The sequence below is a fragment of the Motacilla alba genome, chromosome 18, assembly GCF_015832195.1.
Source record: "Motacilla alba alba isolate MOTALB_02 chromosome 18, Motacilla_alba_V1.0_pri, whole genome shotgun sequence".
In the NCBI taxonomy this organism is placed as follows: Eukaryota; Metazoa; Chordata; class Aves; order Passeriformes; family Motacillidae; genus Motacilla; species Motacilla alba.
This window is the reverse complement of record NC_052033.1, coordinates 9,537,641-9,560,209: the sequence shown is the minus strand read 5'-3', so window position 1 is coordinate 9,560,209 and position 22,569 is coordinate 9,537,641. Positions and strand designations below refer to the sequence as shown.

The 22,569-nt window shown below is 58.1% G+C and overlaps 1 protein-coding gene across 5 annotated transcripts; it reads right to left on the bottom strand.

Moving 5' to 3' along the window:
• Nucleotides 1-423: 423 nt before the first annotated feature.
• On the bottom strand, nucleotides 424-22,320 carry ARSG (arylsulfatase G). Of its 5 annotated transcripts, none has more exons than XM_038157131.1 (11): nucleotides 20,001-22,315; nucleotides 19,508-19,695; nucleotides 18,670-18,717; nucleotides 18,479-18,590; nucleotides 18,083-18,223; nucleotides 15,295-15,485; nucleotides 14,237-14,317; nucleotides 10,787-10,895; nucleotides 6,044-6,164; nucleotides 1,297-1,387; nucleotides 424-1,002 (listed from the first exon to the last, which is right to left on the bottom strand). In XM_038157131.1, exons 1-11 carry the CDS (start codon nucleotides 20,201-20,203, stop codon nucleotides 674-676), a joined length of 1,614 nt encoding a protein of 537 aa, XP_038013059.1. In that variant the 5' UTR covers nucleotides 20,204-22,315; the 3' UTR covers nucleotides 424-673. The 5 variants fall into 5 exon arrangements, with proteins under 5 accessions (XP_038013059.1, XP_038013061.1, XP_038013058.1 ...); XM_038157133.1 differs by having other exon boundaries at nucleotides 18,083-18,220; nucleotides 20,001-22,314; XM_038157130.1 differs by lacking the exon at nucleotides 6,044-6,164 and having other exon boundaries at nucleotides 20,001-22,317.
• Between the last annotated feature and the right edge of the window lie 249 nt (nucleotides 22,321-22,569).

Sequence of the window (22,569 nt, the reverse complement as noted above, 5' to 3'; positions counted from 1 at the left end):
GGGAAGAGCCTTTCCCAAACCCTTGGATGTCCCAGAGCAGTCCTGAGCTCCACCATGGCAGGACAAGCTGAGCATCCTTCCCATGTGGATGGCAGCCCTCAGGGCCAGCCTGGGACCCCCTTCCTTCCTTCCTTCCTCCTCCCTTCCACAGGCAGCTGGCTCCTGCCATGACCGCTCTACAGAAGCTCAGCAGGCAGCTGGTGGGGCAGGTGCTCCATTCCCAGAGCACTCCCCTCCTGCCAGCCAGGAATTTTCTCTCTGCAGCCACCAAACCTGCAGGGTGTCTGCAGCAGAAAGGCTGATTGCCCAGAGGCCGTGAGCCCCATCCTCCCCTGCCTTGTGCTCCCACAGCTGCTCCTGTCAGGTTTCTGTTGAGAGGAAAACCAAGCAAATTTCCCTGAGGAATCCTCTCCCAAAGCCAGGTCTCACGGAAGGTAGTTTTAATCCAAGAGCTGTCTCTTTCCCAGATAAAGAGCCCTACAAAAAGCCTTCCACATGCCCAGGGTGCAAAGGGGACCCTCTGTGTGCTCCCCAACACCCACACCCAGCTCACCTCCCTCTTCCCAGCATGGAGCAAAGGGAACCACAGCCTCCATCCCTCTCCGTGGCCGCCTCCAGCCTGGAATTCACAGACACCACCCTTGGGAAAGGAGCAGCCTGAGCAATTATTTGCTTAAAGACAAAGCCAGGGTGTTCTCCTTTCCTCGTGGGGATCCCGTGTGGCTCCGTGAGCCCCGTGGCACCGGCAGCCCACGTGCTGCACGTTGCAGCAGGGAATTGCAGCTGGATCCTGGGAATAATCTGCAACCGAGACATTGTCTGCTGCAATGTCCTGCAGAGCTTGGGCATAAGCCCTGCTGATGGCAGGCAGCACTGCCTGGTACTCCCTGGAGGCCACATCCAGAGGCTCCTGCTCCTGGATGTCACGGTCCAGGTTGAAAACGAGGGGTGGTTGGTGTCGCTGCGCCGGCCCGGTGCTGCCATCACAGGCCATGGCCCCTCCTAGGGAGGAAATGGGAGAAAAACCCTGGAGTCACAGAGGTGCAGGCATCACCTCTGTATTCCTCACCCACCCACCCAGGATGGCCCCTTCCCACCCCATCCCAGCTCTTATTCCAAGAGCGTTCCTGAGACCAACCCCAGGCTGCAGCACCACACTGTAGACACAGCTCGGCACCTCCTTGGGTCTGCTCTTGGCTGAATTAACCTGAGCTGCTTTTCACCTGCATCTGCAGGGATCTAAGAACTCCAGAAGCCTCTTCCTAGACTTTACAACCCCTGGTAGGGACACAGCACCTGTGGTGTAGAAGGCCTTGTACTGGGCCAGCCGCAGCGCCTCGATCTCGCCCACCTTCCCGGCTGCGCCGCTGTTGGGGTGCAGCAGAACCTGCAGGAAGGACAGGAAGAGGTTCCTGTCAGCCCATGGCAGGGAAAACCTGCTCCGTGACACCCACTCCCTCCCCAGATGAGCCACGTCCCACCCCTGAACACATTCCCAGCCATCATTCAGGCCCTGGACTCTGAGCAGCCAGCAGAGCTGGGAGTGCTGAAGCGGCTTCGCCTTCCTCCTGATTCTGTCTCACACCAGGAGAACGAGTGAATCGTTCCGAAGGGTACGTGGACATTTAGCCAACACTGAGCCCACCACATTAACTGGTGCATTGGCTGGGAAAGCTCAAATTGGTGAACTGAAGCCACTACACAAAACTGGTGTTTCTGCCTGGTTTCAAACTGAAACCACCACAGTGGGACGATGGCAAAAGGGCCCCAGGAAACACCAACATCTCTCTTGGGCTTTCCTGGCCCTACAGGACTCTCTGAATTTACCTCCCAGTTCTATGGCAAGAAAGGGATCACAAAGGCTCTGGGGATCACGAATCATCTGGGGATTATTTATGATAATCTGCCCCCCTCTCTTTCAGCAGAGCAGGGCAGATTATCATAAAATCACAGAATGGTTTGGGTTGGAAGGGACCCCAAAGCCCATCCAGTGCCACCCCTGCCATGAGCAGGGACACCTTCCACTGTCCTGGGTTGCTCCAAGCTCCATCCAACCTGGCCTTGGACACTTCCAGGGATGGAGCAGCCACAGCTTCTTGGGATAACCTGTGCCAGGGCCTTCCCACCCTTAAAATTAAGAATTTCTTCCTAACATCCAATCTGAATCTCCCATCTTTTACTCTAAAACCATTCCCTCTTGTCCCATCACTAAATTCCTGGGTAATATTTGGGCGCCAGGGTGGTGTCGGGTGCTCTGTGTCACCCAGCACCTCGCTGGGTGCCCACAGCTCAGCCAGCAGTGGGGACATCCAAGGGAGCTGAGCCCCAGGCTGGAGCCAGCAGCCAGCCACGAGCTGAGGGTGAGCTCATGGAGCAGAGGGGAAGGTGAGGTGCTGGAACATCACTCCCACATCGCTCCCGTCCGCCTGACTCACCCCGCTGTGCGAGGGCTCCCTTCCCTGCCAACAGCCAGGAACGGGGTGAGCAGCGAGGGAAGGAGGGGAGGGAGGGTCAAATCTCTCCCTTTTGGTATTTAGGACACTTGATCCACACAGGATGGCTGCTCTGGCACTGGGGAGTGAGGAGACAAGTGAGCTGGACACTCCAGCAGCTCCTCTCTCCGATAACATCTGCCGCGGAGCCAGTGCCTTCACTGAGGGATGAGTCACTTGAGGTTTCCTCCCTGGGATTTGAGTTTAAAAGTGATTCAAGAAATTTCCACTGTGCTAAAAATTAGAAACATCTGCTGGAGTTGTAGGCAGCTGCAGTGCCAAGTTTAGTAACAGCACTCACAGCTGATGAGTGCAGCAGTGCCTGAGCAGGTGCCGGCACGGAGCCCTGCCCCTCAGGGAGCATTCCAGGCACCCTGGGCATCCCGAGGTGTCCATCCACACTGCCTGGCTGAGCATTCCAGGCACCCCAGGATGTCCATCCACACTGCCTGGCAGAGCATTCCAGGGATCCCAGGCACCCAGAGGTGTCCATCCCATGCTGCCTGGTCTGGATGTAGCCTCTATCTCACATGGCACTGGTTGGAACCTCATGCAAGAAATGCCAGGATTCAGGGTAGGGGGTGATCTCCAAACGCTCTCACTTTCTTTTATTGCCCTCCATTGAAAGGTAAATTACTTGTTTAAAAATCCCCTTTTGTAATTTGGTTGGATCTTTGTGCTTTGGGGGAAAATAAAAAGTGTGTAAAGTGGAAGAGGTGGTGCAAGGAGGAAGCTCTGCTGCAGAGTGCCCTTCTGCTGACACTCCTTGGGCAGGATAAAAGAGCTCCAAAGCAGGAATCAGCAAATATTCAAGGCCCTGTGAAGCCAAGGGATCAGGAACTGAACCAATTAATCTGTCTCCAGCCTTAGAGCTTTGCCTACACCTTTAACAGCACAGCTGGGATGCTGCCAAGGGCACTCAAATCTCCCTTCCTACAAACAACCACGTTCCTAAACCTCTTAAAACCCCACACTTAGAAAATCTGTTATAATTTACTGCATAATTAAGGAGCTTGTTTTGATTCAAGAAACATTCCCAGATCTGGAACTCTTCCATTAATCCATGGCTATTATTTTAATAAATAATAAATAGAGAAGCAGGAGGGATGGAAGACTTTTCTCTCCTGAAAATTCATTGCTTCAGCTTGGTGCTCTGGGCTATTCACATCGAGCTGATGGACAGAGGGATTTACAGCCCCTGGTACCCTCGGTGCTCCTTGGAGGATGTGGTTTATTTTTCCTGCCAAGAGCCCTTGCTCTCAGCAGGACCTTGGTGTCACCCCAGCCCCGTTCCCGGCCGTGCCAGCGCCGAGCACAGGCTGGGACACTGGGACAGCCCACACTGGGAGCTCCAGCGACCCCAATTAGGAAAGTGTGGAAATTGGGCATTGGAGTGAGCGAAGGAGCTGCTTTCAGGAGGATTTGTGTCAAGGGAAACCCTGCACGGGGTCACTGTCGGCCGCTGGCGAGTGGGGGCTGAGAGGCGAGGAGCCAGGAGGGGAGGGAGGGGGACACGGCTGCTGCCCCCCACCCCACGGGGCTGTGGGGCCCTCCAAGGGCACCCCACCCATGGCAGGGTGATCCCACCCACAGGGGGAATCCCATACAGGAATGGCTGCACCCTGACACCCAGCAAACCATCGCTCCCAGCTGGCCATCATTCCCAAAAAACTACCACTATCAGCAAAACATCATTCCCAGTAAACCATTGCTCCCAGCAAACCATCATTCCCAAAAAAACACCACTATCAGCAAACCATTGCTCCCAGTAAACCATCATTCCCAAAAAACTACCACTATCAGCAAACCATCACTCCCAGCAGGCCATCATTCCCAAAAAACTACCACTGTCAGCAAACCATGATTCCCAGCAAACCATTGCTCCCAGCAAGCCATCATTCCCAAAAAACACCACTATCAGCAAACCATCATTCCCAGTAAACCATCATTCCCAGTAAACCATTGCTCCCAGCAAACCATTGCTCCCAGGAAAGCCTCATTCCCAGGAAAGCCTCATTGTTCCCAGTAAACCATTGCTCCCAGGAAAGGTTCATTCCCAGGAAAGCCTCATTCCCAGCAAACCATTGCTCCCAGCAAACCATTGGTCCCAGGAAAACCTCATTCCCAGCAAACCATTGCTCCCAGCAGCCCCCAGTGCCTGCTCCCAGCACGGCCTATGCAGAGCAGGGTTAATCCCAAGGAGCAGAGCAGAGCGTGCTGGCCACATCCCATCCCCTTCCCTGCTCCATCTCCCAGTTCAGCAGAGGGTTCCATAAATACAAGGCAAATACCAAAGCCCTGATGGACACTGAGAGCAAGTCCAGGATCCCGCTGGGAGCTGGCTCGCGGTGCTTGCAGAGGGTGTACTTTAAAAGCAAAATCAGGATTATCCACGGGACTGCTATTAAAGACACTTTTCTTTTTTCTTTTCTTTTTTTCTTTTCTTTTTTTTTTTTTTTTTTTTTTTTTTTTTTTTTTTTTTTGGTGGTTCTGCAAAAATCTCGTGCAACTAAGACACAAGTGTGGTCATCCTGCTTGACCTGCAAACTGTGTTTTTTGGGGTGAAAGGAGCTGTGGGATATGGGGTGGGCTGTCCCCATGGAATGCTGTCACCCTGGAGCTGAGGGAAGGAAGGGTTTGTTGTGTCTTGATGTGGTGCAATAAATAAATGGGCATAACCAGGTTTGAAGCCTGGGAGCTGCCCTTGCCCACACTGATGTACCTTTTGGGATCAGACCGGTGCTGTGCTGGGCACCGCAGGCTGCCACAAGCCTGAGCACCCCCGGGCTGCCGTCCCTGGGGTCACAGACACAGCTCTGAGGCACAAAGGAAGGTGCCAAGCTGCAGGCACAGGCATTTCCACCTCTGATCCCAGGTTTGTGAACAAAGCACAAAACAATTTTCTTTAACCCAAAGCCCTTTTGGGCCAGGGAGTGTCCCTGCATGGCTGATAAAATTCCATCATCCCATGGGGAGATGCTCTGCCCAGGGGAGGAGCCAAACATTCCTGCCTGGATACAATCTGGGCTTTGGAACAGCACAGCAGCCTTTGCCCCCTGCATTCCCAGAGGAGCAGCTTTCTTCTCACTGCATTCCCAGAGGAATTCCAGGCCCATCTCCAGCAACCCTGGAGCTCCAGAGGAAAACTCCAGCCTTGTGCAGGATCCCTGCTCCAGCAGAAGCACCGCTGGCACTGCAGGAGGGCTGAGCCACCATGGAATGGCACTGTGCCACCACCCTGACCCACAGGGGCCAGGGCCTGTTCTGACTCTGTCACTGGTTTTTGTTGTTGTTGTTGTTGTTGTACTATTTCATTTGTATTTTTTTTTAGTTTTCCTAGTAAAAAACTGTTATTCCTACTCCCATATCTTTGTCTGAGAGCCCCTTAATTTCAAAATTATAATAATTCAGAAGGAGGGCGTTTCCATTTTCCATTTCAAGGGAGGCTCCTGCCCTCCTTAGCAGACACCTGGCTTTTCAAACCAGGACACCCACCAACCTGTTTTACCTGCTGTCAGGAGGGGGTGGCACCGGGGGTGGCTCTGCCTTACCTTGTGCCCCACATCCGACCAGCCAAAGAGAACTGGGGACACATCCAAGCCATCAAAGTGCCTGTTTGGGGGCAGTGCTGCCCCAGCCAGGGCCACCAGCGTGGGGAAGATGTCCAGGATGCTGGGGAAAGAGGGGACAGTCATCAGAGCGAGGAGTGAGGACCCCTGGAGGGTCTCCCAACCTCACCTGTGCCCCACATCCCTCCCAAGAGAGCTCCCAACAGCTGAAAAGGCTGAACCCGGCTCTGTCCCTGGCTTCACAGCCCTGCCACCCCCAGCCAGCAGCTCAGATTCAGTCAGGATGTGCCTCTCCCTGGGGCAGGGGCACGGGGGAGCAGCACTGAACCCCTGGGCAGTAGGAAGGCAGCAGGCCAGTCACCCTCTGCAGAAAGTGCCACCCAGGGGTTTCCAGGGCAGTGCCAGCAGCTCCTGGCTCCCCAGGAAATGCAGAGTGGCTGTTTCAGGGCACAGCACGAGCTGCCAGGATGGGACAGGAGTGCCCCATCAGCCTCCCCAGTGCCAGCCCCAGCCTGGCACAGCCACAACAGTGCACCCAGGGCTCACCTCGCTCCTTCCCAGGGCAGAGGGACACGGGGAAAGGGCAGGTGACCCAAAGTCCCTCTGGCTCCCTGGGGATGCAGAGAGGGACAGTTCCTGCTTTGTCACCTGCTGCCTGTGCCCGGGGACCCTGACTGTCCCTGCTGGCACATCCTTGAGGTGTGAAGGTGCTGCATGGGGTGGGATGGGGATCACCCAGCCAGGGCTTCACAGCCTGGGCACAGGCTCCCCCTCTTCTGGCCACGTGTCCCAGAGGGGTCCAGACTCGACTCCAGTGGGATGGGAATGTCCTGCCCACAGCCCCTGTGTCCAATCCTCACCCTCCACATCCTGTGGGGCACAAGTTTCTGTCCCCCCAGTGCCACCAACAGCATCACTCCCTCCCAGATGCAGCCTCAAGGTGACCCCAGACCTCTAAAAGGAACCACCCATACCAGGGTGTCCCATGGCCCCAGGGGACAGTGGCCAAGTGACACATCACAGCACTGCCCTGGGGGACCAGGCTGTGGCACAGGAGCCGGCAGCTGGCACTGCTGCCAGGACTCAACCCACACCCCTCCGGCTACAAAACCCCATGCCAGCAGCTCAGGGGGCTTGGCTGGGGCAAGGAAAGTGATACAGGAGCAAAAGCACCAGGAGTTGGGGTCACCAGGGCGCTGCCCTGGTCCTGCCACTGTGACCTTGTCACCGTGGTCCTGCCACCACCACAGTCCTGCCCCTGGGTGTCTCCTGCCTGGAGCGTGGTGGCAGCTGCGTGAGCAGAGAGAGGAAAGAGCCCTGGGCTCACCAGCCCCCGGTTCTCCCACTGAAGGAGATTTCATTTAGCTGCTAAGAGACAGAGAGAACAAATAAGAACAAACACTGCTGAGAGCCGGGAGGCGCCCAGACAATCCTGGCTCTCCACTGCAACCCCCACAGGAACCTTGCTGGGGGCAGAGCGGCTCCCCCAAAACAGCAGCTCACCTGGGCAGCCTGCCCCTGGTGCCAGGGGTGCCCAGCACCCCCAGGATCCAGCTCCCACCTCAATGCACGTGGATGGGCCCAGGGAGCCCTGCCCCAGTGGATGGGACCTCTGGAAAGCAGCACTGGCCTGGGAGAGCAACATGATTGAGGGCAGAGGTGGTGGAAGGTTTCCCCAGCCATGAGAGGTGTAACCCATGGAAAAAAGCAGGAAAAATAGGATTTTGGTCAAAGCTGGCATCAAAGCAAAGACACCAGCGGGCACAACCTGGCATCTGCACTTGAGGGAAAGAGAAAGCCATCCCTGCCCTGGCAAGAGAGATTTGACTAATGAAGCCACTCCAGCATCCTGCTGCCACCTGAACACCAAGGAAAAGGGCCTGGCAGAGCCCAGGGACAGCAGCTCCTGCCTGTGGGAACACGGGCATCCTGCCCCCCGGGCAGGACGGGCTGGGAGCACTGCCCTGCCGTGGTGCTGAGCACCCCGGGCACCCTGTGGCACAGAGCACCACCCTGCCTGGCATGCAGGCAGCTCTCCCACACCCCAGCAGCTCAGCCAACCTGCCCAGCCCCACGCTGCCAGCACAGCCAGGATGGTGCAATCTCCTCTTCACCACCCTCCTGACCTACTTCTTCCATGCCCTACTTCGGCTTGGGGCAGGGAAGGGCAGGAGCACAGTGGGTGGCTCTGACAATTAACCATAATTAAGAAAAGCAGACGAGGCAGTTTTGAGCAGAGCCCAGCGTGCAGGTGCTGGTCTGAGGTGAGGCATCAGCGTTTCTGTGCCGGCCGCAGCTCCCTGGCCCCGGGGCACGCTCACCCTCGCTCACCCCGGCGCTCCCGGCCGGGCAGCACACGGAGCCACCAGGTCCTGAGCGGCTCCAGCAGCCTCTGTGCCCCAGCCAGGTGTTTCCATAACCCCAGGGAAGAGGAGATCCCGGCAGATGGGTGAGGCTTTGCCCTGCCCAGCCTGGCTCTCCCCGGGGATCCCACCTGGCCGAGGTCCCTCTGGGAGCGCACAGGGCTCCCAGCCCCTCCTGTTTCATTCCCTCCCCAGCTTCTCACTCTTCCCCATCAGCTGGGGGGGTTTCAATGTCCCTGTTGCACGTGCTGGTTTTTGGGAGCTGTCCCCGAGGGGACAGAGGCACAGAGAAAAGCCACCTGTCCTGTGAGCACCTCGGTGTCCCTCTGTGTCCCTCCACACTCCCTGTCCCACCTCAGGCTGGTGACACTTTCCTGAGCGTGACCCATCGCTCACACCCCCCAGGCTGGTTCTGTGCTGCTCCCAAAGAGGGGGTGCCCCTTCCTGGTGCCAGACCAGCACCCCCATGGCAGTGCCAGCCTCTGCTGGGGGACACCAGCTGAAAGTGACTCCTGGGGAGCTACAGAGCCACTCTCCAAGCACCCGGAGTGCTGCACCTGCCTCTGCTGGATTTCTGGATTTCCAGCTGTCCAACCTGCCAGACTGGAGCTGGGAAATGCAGGAGGATAAGATCTTTGAGGAGATAATCAGAATTCCTGGGTTGGAGGCAGGGACAGGGGGTGGGATGGGCACTGATCCTGCACATGCTGCCCCAGCTGCCCCAGGGGCTGGCAGCCCTGCTCCACAGCCCATGGATTTGGAGGTGAAGCCACGGGGTGCTACGTGCTCCCCATCCCCTCCACCAGACACCAGTGACTCAGCTTATGGCTCAAACCTTCCCTTGCCTGCAAAAATCCAGCTCCCAGAGCTGCCCTCGGGCTGTGGAACGAGTGAGTGTCTCCAGCTTATCTCACGGACCTTGGAAACACCCAGCACTGCCCCAGGGCCCACCAGTCAGGACCTGCTTCCAGCAGCTGGGACATTCTTTCCCAACACCCAGCAACCCCTCAGCCCCACCACTCTGTGTGCCTGAAGGATGAGAGGGGACAGGGCATCCCAACATCCAACAACCCCCCAGCCCCACCACCATGTGTGATTCAAGGATGAAAGGACATGCCAAACCCAAACCCCCCCAGCCTGACTCCCAGCACCATGGGGACCCATCAGGCATGAAAGGGGACAGGGCACCCCAATTCCCAGTAACCCCTCAGTCCCACCACCCTGTGTGATTCAAGGATGAGAGGGGACAGGACATCCCACTGCCCAGTAACCCCAAACCTCCCCAGCCTGACCCCAGCACCGTGGGGACCCATCAGGGATGAACAGGGACATTCCCCCTGCACACAGCAGGTCCTCAGCACAGGTCATCCCAATCCTCAGTAACCCCAAACCTCCCCAGCCTGACCCCAGCACCGTGGGGACCCATCAGGGATGAAAGGAGACAGGGCACCCCAATGCCCAGTAACCCCTCAGCCCCACCACCCTGTGTGCCACAAGGATGAAAGGGGACAGGTCATCCCAATCCCCAGTAACCTCAAACCTCCCCAGCCTGACCCCAGCACCGTGGGGACCCATCAGACATGAACAGGGACCACCCCACACACACAGCAGGTCCTCAGCACAGGTCATCCCAATGCCCAGTAACCCCAAACCCCCCCAGCCTGACCCCAGCGCCCTGGGGACCCATCAGGGATGAACGGGGACAGGGCATCCCAATCCCCAGTAACCCCAAGCCCCCCCAGCCTGACCCCAGCACCCTGGGGACCCATCAGGGATGAACGGGGACATTCCCCCCGCTCTGCCCCAGGCTGTGCCCCACCTCTGCTGCCCGGGAGGGCTGTAAGGAGAGAAGCAGGTTGCACATGAAGGGGTGCAAATACTGCAGGGAGCGGGGCACTACAGACCCAGAGCCTCCCTCTGCCCTCCCCAGCCAGGAGGGGCGCGGGGGCAGCCGCCCTTGCCCCGGCCGCATCCTGCAGGGATCGCCAGCGCCACCTCTCCTCGCAACCGCACCCTCCTCCACAGAAAGCCATCCACAGACCGCAGAGCCTGAGCCTGCTCCGTGCTGGGGACAGAGAACATCGTCACCTTTTAATTATCGCGGGCCCTTGGCCACCGCGGCCAGCAGCACACCAAGGCCGGTGGCAGCGAGCGCCAGCCCTCCAGCCTCACAAAAAGCCCTTTCAGCTCCTCTCAGCTGAAGCACTAAGTCTTGGGAGAGGACAAAAGTACAGTCTGGCACAAGGCAGGGGATAACCAGAGCAGGCAGCTGCTGCCAAAATCCAGGTGATGACCTGGGTGGCAGCGTGAGGATGGGGGGTCCTTCCAAATGGGGCCACCCCGGTCCCCGAGGGGCTCTTACCTGAGGAGAGCGTGGCTCGTCCTCCTGGCAGGGACACGGCCAGGCCAGTACACCAGGGCTGGCACCCTGTGCCCTCCTTCCCAGGTTGTTTGCTTCGCTGAGCTCCCGCCTGCAGGAGAACAGGGCAGTGCTCAGCATCCTGCTGATGCTGGAAAAACTCCTGAGCCCGGAGTCCCCCTGGGAAAGGAACTGTTCAGAGGCTGAGATGGTGCAAATTACCCCAAAGGAGGGTGGTTTCACTGGGCCAGGGAAGGGAGAAGGACTACAGGAGTTGTTCAAATGGAAAGGGAAAAGAAAGGGTCTCAGCTGGGCACTGGTTTGTGTTTCTCTGCTGCAGTGAGTGATGAGAAATGCAGCAGCTGCCAGAGCCATTGCATTTCCATCCCCTTTTGATGCCAGGTGAGAGAATGGAGCAGGCAGGAAATGTAGGAATTTATTCCAGGGCTTCTGTCCTCTGCAGGGCTCAGCACCAACAGCCCCCCCCCCCCCTCCCCGGCTGCTGGAAACCTGCCTCATTAAAAACACCATCCTGCTAATACCCCAGCTGCCAGTTAATGAACCTGATCCATCCTTTCCCTGGCAGCACCCAAAGCACTCTGCTCTGCCCGTGGGTTTGAGATGCACAGAGAAGCTGCCCAGTCCCTCCCTCCACCTGCAGTGCTGAGCAGCGGGGCTGGGGTGCTGAGCCCCAAACTGGGAGCACCAAGCATCAAAAGGGCTGGAAGGGGTTGGAGAGCCTCTGCCTTGGCTGCAGCCCAAAGGGCCCCAGGCAGCTGGAGGGGGAAGGGGTTGGGAATGGGGCAAAGAGAAAATCCCGAGGCGATTCACCGAGCAAAACTTCCCAGGAGCAGCCTTTGTGCGCTGCCTTTCAGCGTGCACATGGCAACGGCACTCGCCCCGAGCCATTTCCTGGGGGCACAGCCAAGAGAGCCCCTGAGCTGTCCCCAGCCTGCCCGGCCTCCCCAGAGTCCCTGCCCGATGCCACCAGATCCATGCCCCCAGACAATGCTGTGCGCCCGCAGGGACACGGATGGCACAGGTGCCACGAGGACTAGCCCAGGGAAAAGGTTTCTGACCCTGGCACGGACTGAGCACGTCCCCTGTCTCTCCCATTCCCCACCCAAAGTGTTGGTGTTTCCCCCAGACGCCCCAGGAAACCACAGCAATTACAGCAATTAATATCAAGCCCCATCTCTGCACATATGTGAAAAAACTCATCCTCCTGGATGCATTTGCAGGGTTTTTCCATGCACGGTCAGGGGGCTCTGGAAGGACATCAGACGGATATTTCCTGACCAAGCCACCCCAGCACCTCTGGCTGGTCAGGTCAGAGCAGCCTGGGAATGAGGCCACATTAACACTTTGGGAAGTAAACAGGGCTGAAACACCCAAACCCAACCAGGGAATTTTCTGCAGAGTGGGGATGATGCAGCCCTGCTGCTGTGGGGACTTTCCAGGCTTTCCAGGAAAGCTGAACTGTGCATTCCCGTGGTGGGATGAAAACCTTGGTCCCACCACACACACAGCAGGTCCTCAGCACAGGGACACCAGGTCTGGAACTTCCCCAACCTGCCTCAAAGCATGCTCAGCATCACATCCCCAAAATGTTTTTCTCTCTCCCAGTATCCCCCCCTTGCTGGACTTTTGACCCCAAAGTGGGAGATGAGTTTTTGGGGGCTGTGGGAAGCACAGAGAAAGGGGCAGCACACACAGATATGCTGCTCTCTCCCAGCTGCAGTGACCACCTGAAATCAGTGGAAAACATCCCTGCAATTTAGGGTTGGACCCTAAACCAAAAGATGGAGCTGCAGGAAACATACAGAAACACACAGAAACATAGAAACATGCAGAAACATGTTGGGAACGTATAGAAACATAGAAATATGCAGAAATGTGTTGGAAATGCATAGAAACATGCTGGAAACATATAGAAACATGTTAGAAACATAGAAACATGTAGAAACATGTTAGAAACACATAGAAACATGTAGAAACATGTAGAAACACAGAAACATGTTAGAAACATATAGAAACCTTTAGAAAGATATAGAAATGTGTAGAAACATATAGAAACATTTTAGAAACACATAGAAACATGTTAGAAACACATAGAAACCTTTAGAAAGGTATAGTAATGTGTAGAAACATATGGAAACACGTTAGAAATCTATAGAAACCTGTAGAAACATATAGAAACGTATAGAAACAGGTAGGAACATAGAAACAAATGGAAACATAGAAACATGTGGAATCACATGAAAACATATAGAAATAAATAGGGGTTTTTTGGTTGGTTGGTTGGTTGGTTGGTTGGTTGGTTGGTTGGTCGGTTGGTTGTTTAGCAGCCTGTCTTCCCCTGCCCTCCCACTCCTCGGGGGCTTTTCCCTGCCCAGGAACAGCCCTCCCGGGTGGGAAGGCCGAGCATCCCAGCCCTGGCAGCCCCGGGGTGCGGGCAGTGCCAGCCCGGGGCCGGCTGTGCAGACAGCCCAGGGCTTCCCGAAGTCACCCTGGCAGGCAGGCGGTGTTTGCAGCCAGCTCGGAGCGCTCTGCCAGCCCCTCCTCGTCCCTCCCTGCCCGCCGGGGGCTCGGCAGGGCAGCGGGGCTGGGAAGGGGCCGCGCTGTGCTCGCCCTGTTCCCGAACAGTTTCTGTACCATCTGCTCGGGCTTGTGACCCTGCGTTGCTCAAGAGCAACAGCCCGGGGCCGGCAGCGGGGTTTGTTTACTAGAAAATTAAGGTTACGATTCCATCCCCGGGGCCGGGAGAGGGAAGGGCTCTGGGAATGGGACTGAGCCAGCGCTGTTTGCCCAGGGAATGGCCACGGTGCCGTGGCCGGGGTGTCAGGAAGAGGAGAAAGATGACCCTCGGTGCTGACCCCGGGCACCGGGAGCCGAGCCTGGCACGTTAACACCGCGTAATACAAGCAGAAGTGGGAAACGCCTGACTCATGAATGTTTCTGGCTGCCCCGGCTGAAATCAACCCACCAAGCAGATGGCTTGGCCGGAAAAGGAGGAAAGAGTGAAAAAAAATACCAACAAAAAAACCCAAACAAAACAAAATAAGAACCCAACAAAACGGTGGAGGGAAAGAAAAGCAAAGTCCCGGGGTGTGGGGAGGGTGGTGGGTGCTCTGCTCCGGGCAGGAGGGGGCTGGGGGCTGTGAGACCCTGATGGGGCAGATAGCAGCATCCCATCTCCAAAGCAGCACACTCACCCCAAGCTCCGGGGCAATGGGGACCCCAGCCCACCCCCCGCAGCAGTTTTGGGGGAAACGTGACTGTTTGAAAGAAAAAAAATAGCGCTGGGGTGTGTTCAAGCCCAGGGCAGCAGCCGGGGAAAGGCTGGGGTGGATGGAATGCTGCCCGTGTCCCCTCGGGGGGCAGTGAGGGCTTTGTGGAGGAGCCCCCAGCGTGCCCTCGGGGATTGAGACCACCCCCACGCTGCCAGGTTACCTCTCTGCCTCTGCCAGGCACCCACGAATGGCCCTAGGCGTCCTGCCAGCTCACACTTCTGTGCCCAGGGGCCATTGTCACCTGCAAGAGAAAGAAATGTCCCCGTGAGAGACACCAGGACCACAGGGGACACCCACAGTGGGGGGGTAGGCAAGGACAGGGGACCCTTCCATCCCCCTTTGCCACCCCTGCGATGCCTCCCCAGACGAGCAAGAGCAGCTGGTTGATGGATTTTGGTTTTTAGCCGTTTGTTTGCAGGGGCTGGAGCGCAGCCAGGCCAGGGCAGGGGGGGCACGGTGCCACCAGCTCTGGGTGTTAATGAGCGGCCGAGCGGTTCCTGTCATCAGGAGCAAGACATCCTCATTAGGGAGGCTGCTCAGCGGATTTGGGCTTCTTAACGAACGAGGATTTGTGGTTTAATTAGTCACGGCCCCGGCACTTCAGCCCCGCAGCCCGAGGGGGGTGGCAGGGTGGGCACCACCCAGCTCCTGGGACAACAGTGGCCACAGCAGCCTGGGACCCCATCCATCCCCACGCTGGGACCACTCCCCACCCCCAGAGCAACGCGAGCATCGAGGGCAGGGGACATCACGGGCAGGGGACACTGAGGACAGGGCACACCGAGGGCAGGGGACATCAAGGGCAGAGGACATCAAGGGCAGGGGACATCCAGGGCAGGGGACATAGAGGGTAAGGGACACCGAGGGCAGAGGACATAGACGGCAGTGGACACTGAGGACAGGGGACACCGAGGGCAGGGGACATCAAGGGCAGAGGACATCAAGGGCAGGGGACACTGAGGGCAGGGGACACCGAGGGCAGGGGGACACCGAGGACAGAGGACATAGAGGGAAGGGGACATTGAGGGCAGGGCACAAGCACAAATCCTGCCCCCACCTCAAGGCGCAGTCCCCGGTGTCACCCCGCTTTGGCGCAACACAGGAGCAGCGAATGAGATGAGAATTGTTTTGACCGTTCTTTTCTCTGCTGCTCTCCCTGCTTCTGTCAGGTTCGGAGAATGTGAATCCCACAGCCCCCAGCCCGTTCTCCTGCAGTACCTGTGAACCACAGGAGCGTGCTGCCCTTCCCGAGGCTGTCAGCCACCTCCTTGAGCCGTCCCACCAGCGCATCCATCTCACCCAGGGAGGCTCCGTAGATGCCCCTGCCCGGAGCGGGGGGCAGCGGGGGGACCAGCGGGACATGCATATGGGCCAGGGCCAGGTACAGGAAGAAGGGACGTCCTCTGTCACTGCACAGGGGACAGAGGGAGAGCGTTCAGCCTCCAGGGGAAGGCAGTGGCAGGGGGTTGTTGGGGTGGTGGCACTGCTGAGCCTGGGGACACAAACCAGTGGCCCTTCCACCCCTGCCTCTGCTGCAGCTCCCTGGGGGAAAAACACCCCACGTATATCACCCAGCTCCAGACACCCCTCTCCTTACAGGGAGGAGGCTTGGCTGAGCTGGGCCACTTCTTCCCTGCTCCTGCTCAAACCTCTCCCCACTGTCCCCCTGTTGTCAGCTGTGCCCCCATTTGGGGTGGATTTGCCCCTTCCTCCATCTCCAGTGGCCAAACACTCCACGCTTCTGCACCCACACACCTCCCTCCCCTCTCCCAGAGGGCAAATTTCGGCCTTTTTTCCCCCTCCCCAGCAAGCGCCCGGCCTCGTGGTGCTGCGGGCAGAGGATGTGGCCCGGCAGGCCACGCACACACCCTGGGCACAGCGCGGGCAGTGCCAGCGGCCCGCGGCACGTCCACCGCCACACGCTGCCCCGCCGCCCGCGCGCTCCTGAATCAGCGCGGGACACGTCCTGTTTGCTTGTTTACAGCTATATTTATCCGCTCCAATGAGGCCTGCTCTTCCTCAGGGACCTCGGAGGGGAAGGGTGGGATGGCCAGCGGCGAGGAGGGGCCGGATCCCGGGGCCGTGTCCCGGCTGGCGCACGCGCCCGGCCCGATCGCTGCCTGCTGCAAGCTCCCGGGCCTTCCAACGTGCGTGTCGGCACTTCCTTCCTCTGCCCGACACCCACCTGGTGTGGAAAATGAGTAAACCCCATCCTGCCCAGAGCTGCTGCATCCCCCCACGGCGCTGGAGCCCCACGAAGGGTTTCCTCAAAACCCCCGCTCCGACTTTCCTCAAAAACAATGGTTTAAAAACACACGACCCCGTTAGAGGACTCCAGAAGAACCTCAGTGCCTCCTCCAGCAGGAAGCCAAGCCGTGGACACTCCAAATGTGAACCATGGGGCAGCACCCATCTCCCCTGTGTCCCCCTGGCACCCTGCCCATCCCTGCAGGACGTGGGGGTCAGGAGAGCTCACACGCCCCTTGCAAACGGCTGCTGTGAGACCTCTGCCCATGGGATGCCAGAGCCCCCGGAGCAGGGAAAGCCTGCAGATGGACTCGTGGCTGTGATGCTCAGCTGAACATCCCTCTCATTTGCCACACGGACACCTCGGAATTGTCCTGAAGATCAGGCAAACGTTTAATCAATAACTGAAGACAGCAGTCCCTGACTTTTGCTCCCACGCTCGCTTGTGCTCGAGCAGTGCCACGTCTCACTGTCACAGATTGCTCAACCTTGACTGGTTAAAAAAACACCGAGATGGCAAATCCGGTGTTCTTTTGTTGCCCTGTAATGAATGAGTCAGGCAGGGGAAAACTGGAATAAGCCATCAAAGGGAAGGGAAGAAAAGGCAGGCACCTGCCTAATCCTGTTCTCCATGAACACAGATAACCCCAGCACACTTCTGGGAGTTTAAAGGTTTTTCCTATTAACCCAGAGCTTACACACTCGGTTTCACAGCCACAGAGTGCCCTGGCAGCCCAGAGGGCTGGGGGTTTGGCAGGAGAAGGGGTTGCTGCTGCCCCACAGCCCAGAGCCTGGGTACCCTCAGCATCCCAAACGTGGCCAAGCCACCCCACGGCCAATCCTTGGTACCCAAAGGGACAAACCACAGGTTTTATGCAACAAAACAGCAGCCAGGTTTATAAAGAGCCATTTCCCCATATGCTGCTCCCTGCCCAGCCCTTCATTCACCTCTGTTACACAAACCTTACCCCAAGGACCTGCCTTCCCTGGGCCTGCGTTATCCCGGGATGCAGGCAGGGGATGGGCTCAGACAGGGCTGCCCGGCAGCGCTTCCTCTCCTCACTCTGCAGGGAGGCATTTTGCAAAGTCACAGCTCGTAATCCGCCAATAATGGGGATTAAAATTACACAACCCGTCAGCAGGGCTCGGGGGCCTCATTCGGAGGAGCCACTTTGCTCCTCGGGGACAAGCACAGCCGGGCACCTCCTGTGCTCTGAGGCTGGGGGAGGCAGGTCCTGAAGCCCAGCGATCTCGATCTCATCTCGGAGTGCTTAATCCTCAAAATGGATCCAATCTCACACACGGGGCGTGTTCAAACACCTCTGGGTGCTGCTCTGGTCCCACCCTGAGCACCATTCAGCGCCTGTTGACAGCCCCTGCCAGCACTTCACACCCATGGAGGCACCTCCATCACCCCATTGCCACCCCATCCACAGGGATGCAGGGATGGACAGATATGGCAGCGTTTGCCTCCCTCCCATCCCTACCCAGCCTTGTCATCATCCTCCCCAGGAAGGAGGCACAGCCCCACTCAAAGGCTTTGACTTTCCCCAAAAACGATGGTTTAAAAACACAGGACCCCTTTAGAGGACCTCAGAAGAGCCTCAGTGCCTCCTCCAGCATGGACACCCCAAATCTGAACCACAGGGCAACACCCACCTCCCCTGGCATTGCACCAGCGTGATGCAAAGGAGTCCTGCAGTGGCCCAGGAGCTCTCCTAGCTAAGGGGACAGACAGGGGACAGGAGGTGGCCCTCACCTGGCCCTCTGGATGAATCGCTCTGCCTCCTCTGCGTAGCGCCTGGCCAGGCTGCCGAGCTCCACGGGCTGCTGGATGATGGTGACGTTCTCCAAGAGAGGCAGGGCGACCTCTGTGTAACAGTCCTTCCTCGCCGCCCTGCTGGGAAGAGCCACCCCGGGCTTGTCACCAGAGCGGGCACGGAGCCTGGCTGATCTCCTGGCCTCCAGAAAGCCGAGGGAGGGAGAACAAGGGGAGCAGTGCCAATGTCCCCATGGCACGGGGGGCTCCCAGGCTGCAGGGGGAAACTGGGTGCACAGAGCGTGAGGGGAGGTGACCACAGTCAAGGGCAGCCCTCAGGGCTGGGGACACTGCTGCCAGCACCCACCTCCCCGTGCCAGCACTGGAACCCCGTACCTGGCAGCGGTGCTGTGCCGCGGGCAGGGCGGGCAGGGTGGCAGGTTGTAGCCAGGGGTGTCTGTGCAGCCCATGTCGTGGCTGTAGGGGATCCCAAAGTAGTAGTCAAAGCCTGAGAGGCAAGTGAGGGGGTCAGCAGGGTCAAGGTGGCCACAGGGCCCTCAGCCTGCCCCCGCTGGCACAGCCCTTACCGCGGGAGTTGGGGTGATGGTGGCCGTGGTGTCCCAGGTGCCACTTGCCTGCATGGAAGCCACAGAACATCATTTCAGAGGTGACACAGCTCTGGCCACCAGCAGCCCTCACCCACAAGGTGCCCGCAGCACTGGGGGCTTTAATCAAGCTACAAGAAAGATTCCTTGTTTGTGCTGGCTGCCATTCCAGAACGCCGTCTATTTTTGCAGAAAACCCAGAAAAAATGCATAAGGTATCTCATGCCTGTGCAAAGCGAGTGTTTCCAGCCTTAAAAGGCTCTTTCATGTGTTTGTGCTCTGAGCAGACAGCTTCCTCACCCCTCCCTAAACCCAGCTTCATCCTCTGACCTCCGGCACGCGCTTGCTCCCACCGAACGCGCCGATCCAAGAGGGAGAACTGCAAAAACTGGGGGGGAATGGAGAAACACAGGGATTTCCTGCCAGCACAACAGCAGGAGCTGCAGATGCAAAGGGTTTGTGCAGGCTGAGGGGGACCCACAGTGACAGGAGGGTACCCAAAGCCACCGGGCCAGCGGTGCAAGATGCAGGATGGCAGAGCCGGTCCTGTTTACCAAGGAACACCCAGTAAGGAACACCCAGCACATTCCTCGGGAGGTAAAGCAATGAGAGATTAAATGGAGAAGTCTGGATTTCCGGCAGCACCACTGAAAAGGAAGATTTTAAGCATGGCATTGCAAAATCCAAGGGGGACGTGTGAAATCTCTCTTCACGTGAACCTTTAGATTTCCCTTTCACTGCCCGCATTTCACCCAAGCCCCTCCTCTGCAAGGGCACCCCCTGCCACCTCCCCAGCTGCCCCTGGCGCTCTGGGCATTACCTATAGCCCCCGTGGTGTAGCCAGCCTCCCTCAGGACCTCGGCCAGGGTGGTCTCGTTGAGGGGGAGGCCCCCAAGGGAGGAGATGGCGAAGTTGTGGGTGACCCCGTTGCGCACCCCCAGGCGCCCCGTGAGCAGCGAGGCGCGGGACGGGGAGCACGTGGAGGCAGCTGAGTGGAAATCCACGAACCTGCAAAATGAAAAACCCTTCAACTCACGAGACCCCGCGTGCTCTAACACTGCCCTGCCCCTCCCTGCTCCCCTGGACACTCCCCCGTTTGCTCTGGGGATGAGGGTGAGGAGTGGCAGATGAAGGTTCCAGCGGGGATGGATGCACCTGCACCCCGAGGTGCCAGGCTCTGGCTGCTCTCCCAATGCACCCAAACCAACACCAACAAAATTCCCTCACCTGCCAGTCCTGCAGAATTCCTCTGTGCTGCAGGACAGAGTAACCAGGGATGCAGGGTGATAGCAGGCAAGGGGGACAGACATTACCTTGTTCCTTCAGCAGCCAACTGATCCAAATGCGGGGTCTCCTTCGTCTCTGCCCAGTTGGCTCCCAGATCCCCCCAGCCCACATCATCAGCCAGGATGACGATGAAGTTGGGCTGCCTGCTCGGCACACAGGGAGCCCAGAGTCCCACCAGCACCAGGGTGAGCACCAGCACTGCCCACGGGGACAGGGGTGGGGTCCCCATGGCGCCACACGTGCCCTCCTGCCCGCGTTGCAGCACCCTTGGTCTTCCCCAAACTGTCCCTGCTGTGACCCTGTGGATGCAGCTGAGCTTTCCAGGGGCTCTGTCCCCTCCTCAGCTGGTCCCGTGGGGCTGGAGCGGGGCTGGGGTCTGGGTTTGCTCCCTTGGCTGCCGACCGAGCTGCGACACCTCCTCCGTCTTTCACACCCAGGCTCAGCCAATATTCCCGAAATCGGCGCCAGCAAAGGTGTTATTCTTAGAAGTCAAAAAACACCCTTTGAAGTCACTGTCACCCTATTTATATCTTTCCTTCCTTCCTGGTAAATATCTAATTAGACACCAAACCGAAGTGGTATTTTCCCCTCCGGGAGCGGGTTCGATCCGCGGCAGCTCCTCTCCCCTCGCTGCAGCCAGAGGGATATTTGTGTCCAAAAAGGGCTCCTTCCCTGCAGGCTGAGCCCCTGCGCCCTGGGTGGAGAAGAATCTTCTGGGGCTCTGTCAGTCCATCCTTCACCTGGTTACAGCATCCCCTGTGCAAGGGAAACAAAATAGTCAGGGCAGGGGAGTGCTCCTGTACCCCAGCCCAGGGCAAAGCAGCTTCTCCAGACACCAAGGCTTTGCCTTTGCAGTTGTTCTGCTGCCTGGTTCACAATGGCTCAACTGGAAAGGACTGGGAATGTGGACTGCCCCTTTCCTGCACCCACTGCTCAGGCTGGGATGGTTTCCCATGCTCCTGTCATCCCCTGCTCCTGCCACCCCACAGTCCTGCCATCCCCTGCTCCTGCCATCTCATGCTCCTGCCATCCCACAGTCCTGCCATCTCATGCTCCTGTCATCCCCTGCTCCTGCCATCCCCTGCTCCCTCCTGGCTTGCCAAGGGCTTTCTCCTGAGTGCTGCAGCCCCATGAGGGGTCCATACAGGGCCCTGCCTTTGTTTGTGACAACTGGCAAGTGTCTGAAGCTCGTTGTCTGAATTTAGTTCTGCTCCCTCTGCCCCACCGCTGCCAGAGCAGGGAGCACAGCCCGGCTGCTGGAGGGAGCTGCCCCAGAGCTGAGGAGGCAGCAATCCATACAGACCCAGAAGGCAAAAACCCCCAGGACTAAGCACATCCAGCTGCTTAGGGCAGGATTTGGCCTCCAGAGATGGAAAGGTTCAAGGACAAAGCCTCCAAGGACCAATGGCAGAGACAGAGCTGTGGCAGAGCTCCACAGAGCAGATGGAGCTCTGGAATAGGATGTCTTGAACACAAAGTTATGGCCAAAGGGGGATGGAGCTGCAGAGATCTGCCAAAATCCTGCTGGGTCCTGCCCCAGGAGCTCTGCACTGGCTGTGGGGATCCGTGCCTGGGCTGGGATCCAGGACCCAGCTGTCCCCAGCAGGTATCGGCACCTTGGGGCAGGAAGGTGGCATGAGGGATGCTGCTCCCATGGGATGGCCAACACAGCCAAGCAGGACAACGCCCATTAACACAGAGAGGGAGAGCCGAGAAGCCAATACTGGGAAACAAAAGAGAAGAACAGGACAGGAGGAGGCAGGAGAGGGAATACGATGAGCCCCATCTGTAGGCCAAGCCGTTTGTAACTTGCAAAGTAAATTATTGCCAGGTTCTGCTGTTCACATCTTTGAAAGCTTTGGGCTGTCACTTGGATCAGCAGCTCCTGGGCTGTCAGCAGAGCATTGCCGTGATCAGAGATGAGGCTCCATTCATAATTCATAGCCCAGAGTGTTAATTTATGAAGCCTGGAGGCTCTCGGTACATCAGCTAATGGGGGTGGGAGGTGGTGGGTGGTGGGGCTGAGCCGTGGGAGGGGGCTCAGCTCTGGGAAGGGCTGCTCAGCCCTGCCCCAACAAAGCCCACGAGCTCAGGTCCTGTTCTGCACCCTCTGCGTGCCCACAGCTCCAACAATCCAGGTTAGGTCTCTGGACATGTTTGATGGCAGCTAAGTTGCCTTTGCTTTCAAAACAAAAATTCCTTTGCAATTTCCTTGGATTTCTTCATGGATGGGGACTTGAAGGGAGCAGCTCTGCTTGGGTCCAACACCTCTCACCCAGAGGCTGAGCCCAGCTGGGCCAAGAACAGCACAGAACTGAGCCACCAACTTCACAGTGGTCAGGGAGACCTCAGCCCATCCCAGCCCCTTCCCAGCCCCTCCCCAGCCCCATCCCAATCCCTTCCCAGCCCCATCCCAGCCTCATCCCAGCCCCTTCCCAGCCCCATCCCAATCCCTTCCCAGCCCCATCCCAGCCCAATCCCAGCCCCATCCCAATCCCTTCCCAGCCCCTCCCCAGCCCCATCCCAATCTCTTCCCAGCCCCATCCCAGCCCCATCCCAGCCCCTTCCCAGCCCCATCCCAATCCCTTCCCAGCC

Coding starts and splice junctions, on each gene's coding strand:
- ARSG (XM_038157130.1), bottom strand. CDS start 20,203: ATGGGGACCCCACCCCTGTCCCCGTGGGCAGTGCTGGTGCTCACCCTG. Junction 15,486..18,082: donor CGATTCATCCAGAGGGCCAG/GTGAGGGCCACC, acceptor TCCCCTGTGCAG/TGACAGAGGACGTCCCTTCT. Junction 1,003..1,296: donor CAAGGCCTTCTACACCACAG/GTGCTGTGTCCC, acceptor TTTCCTCCCTAG/GAGGGGCCATGGCCTGTGAT.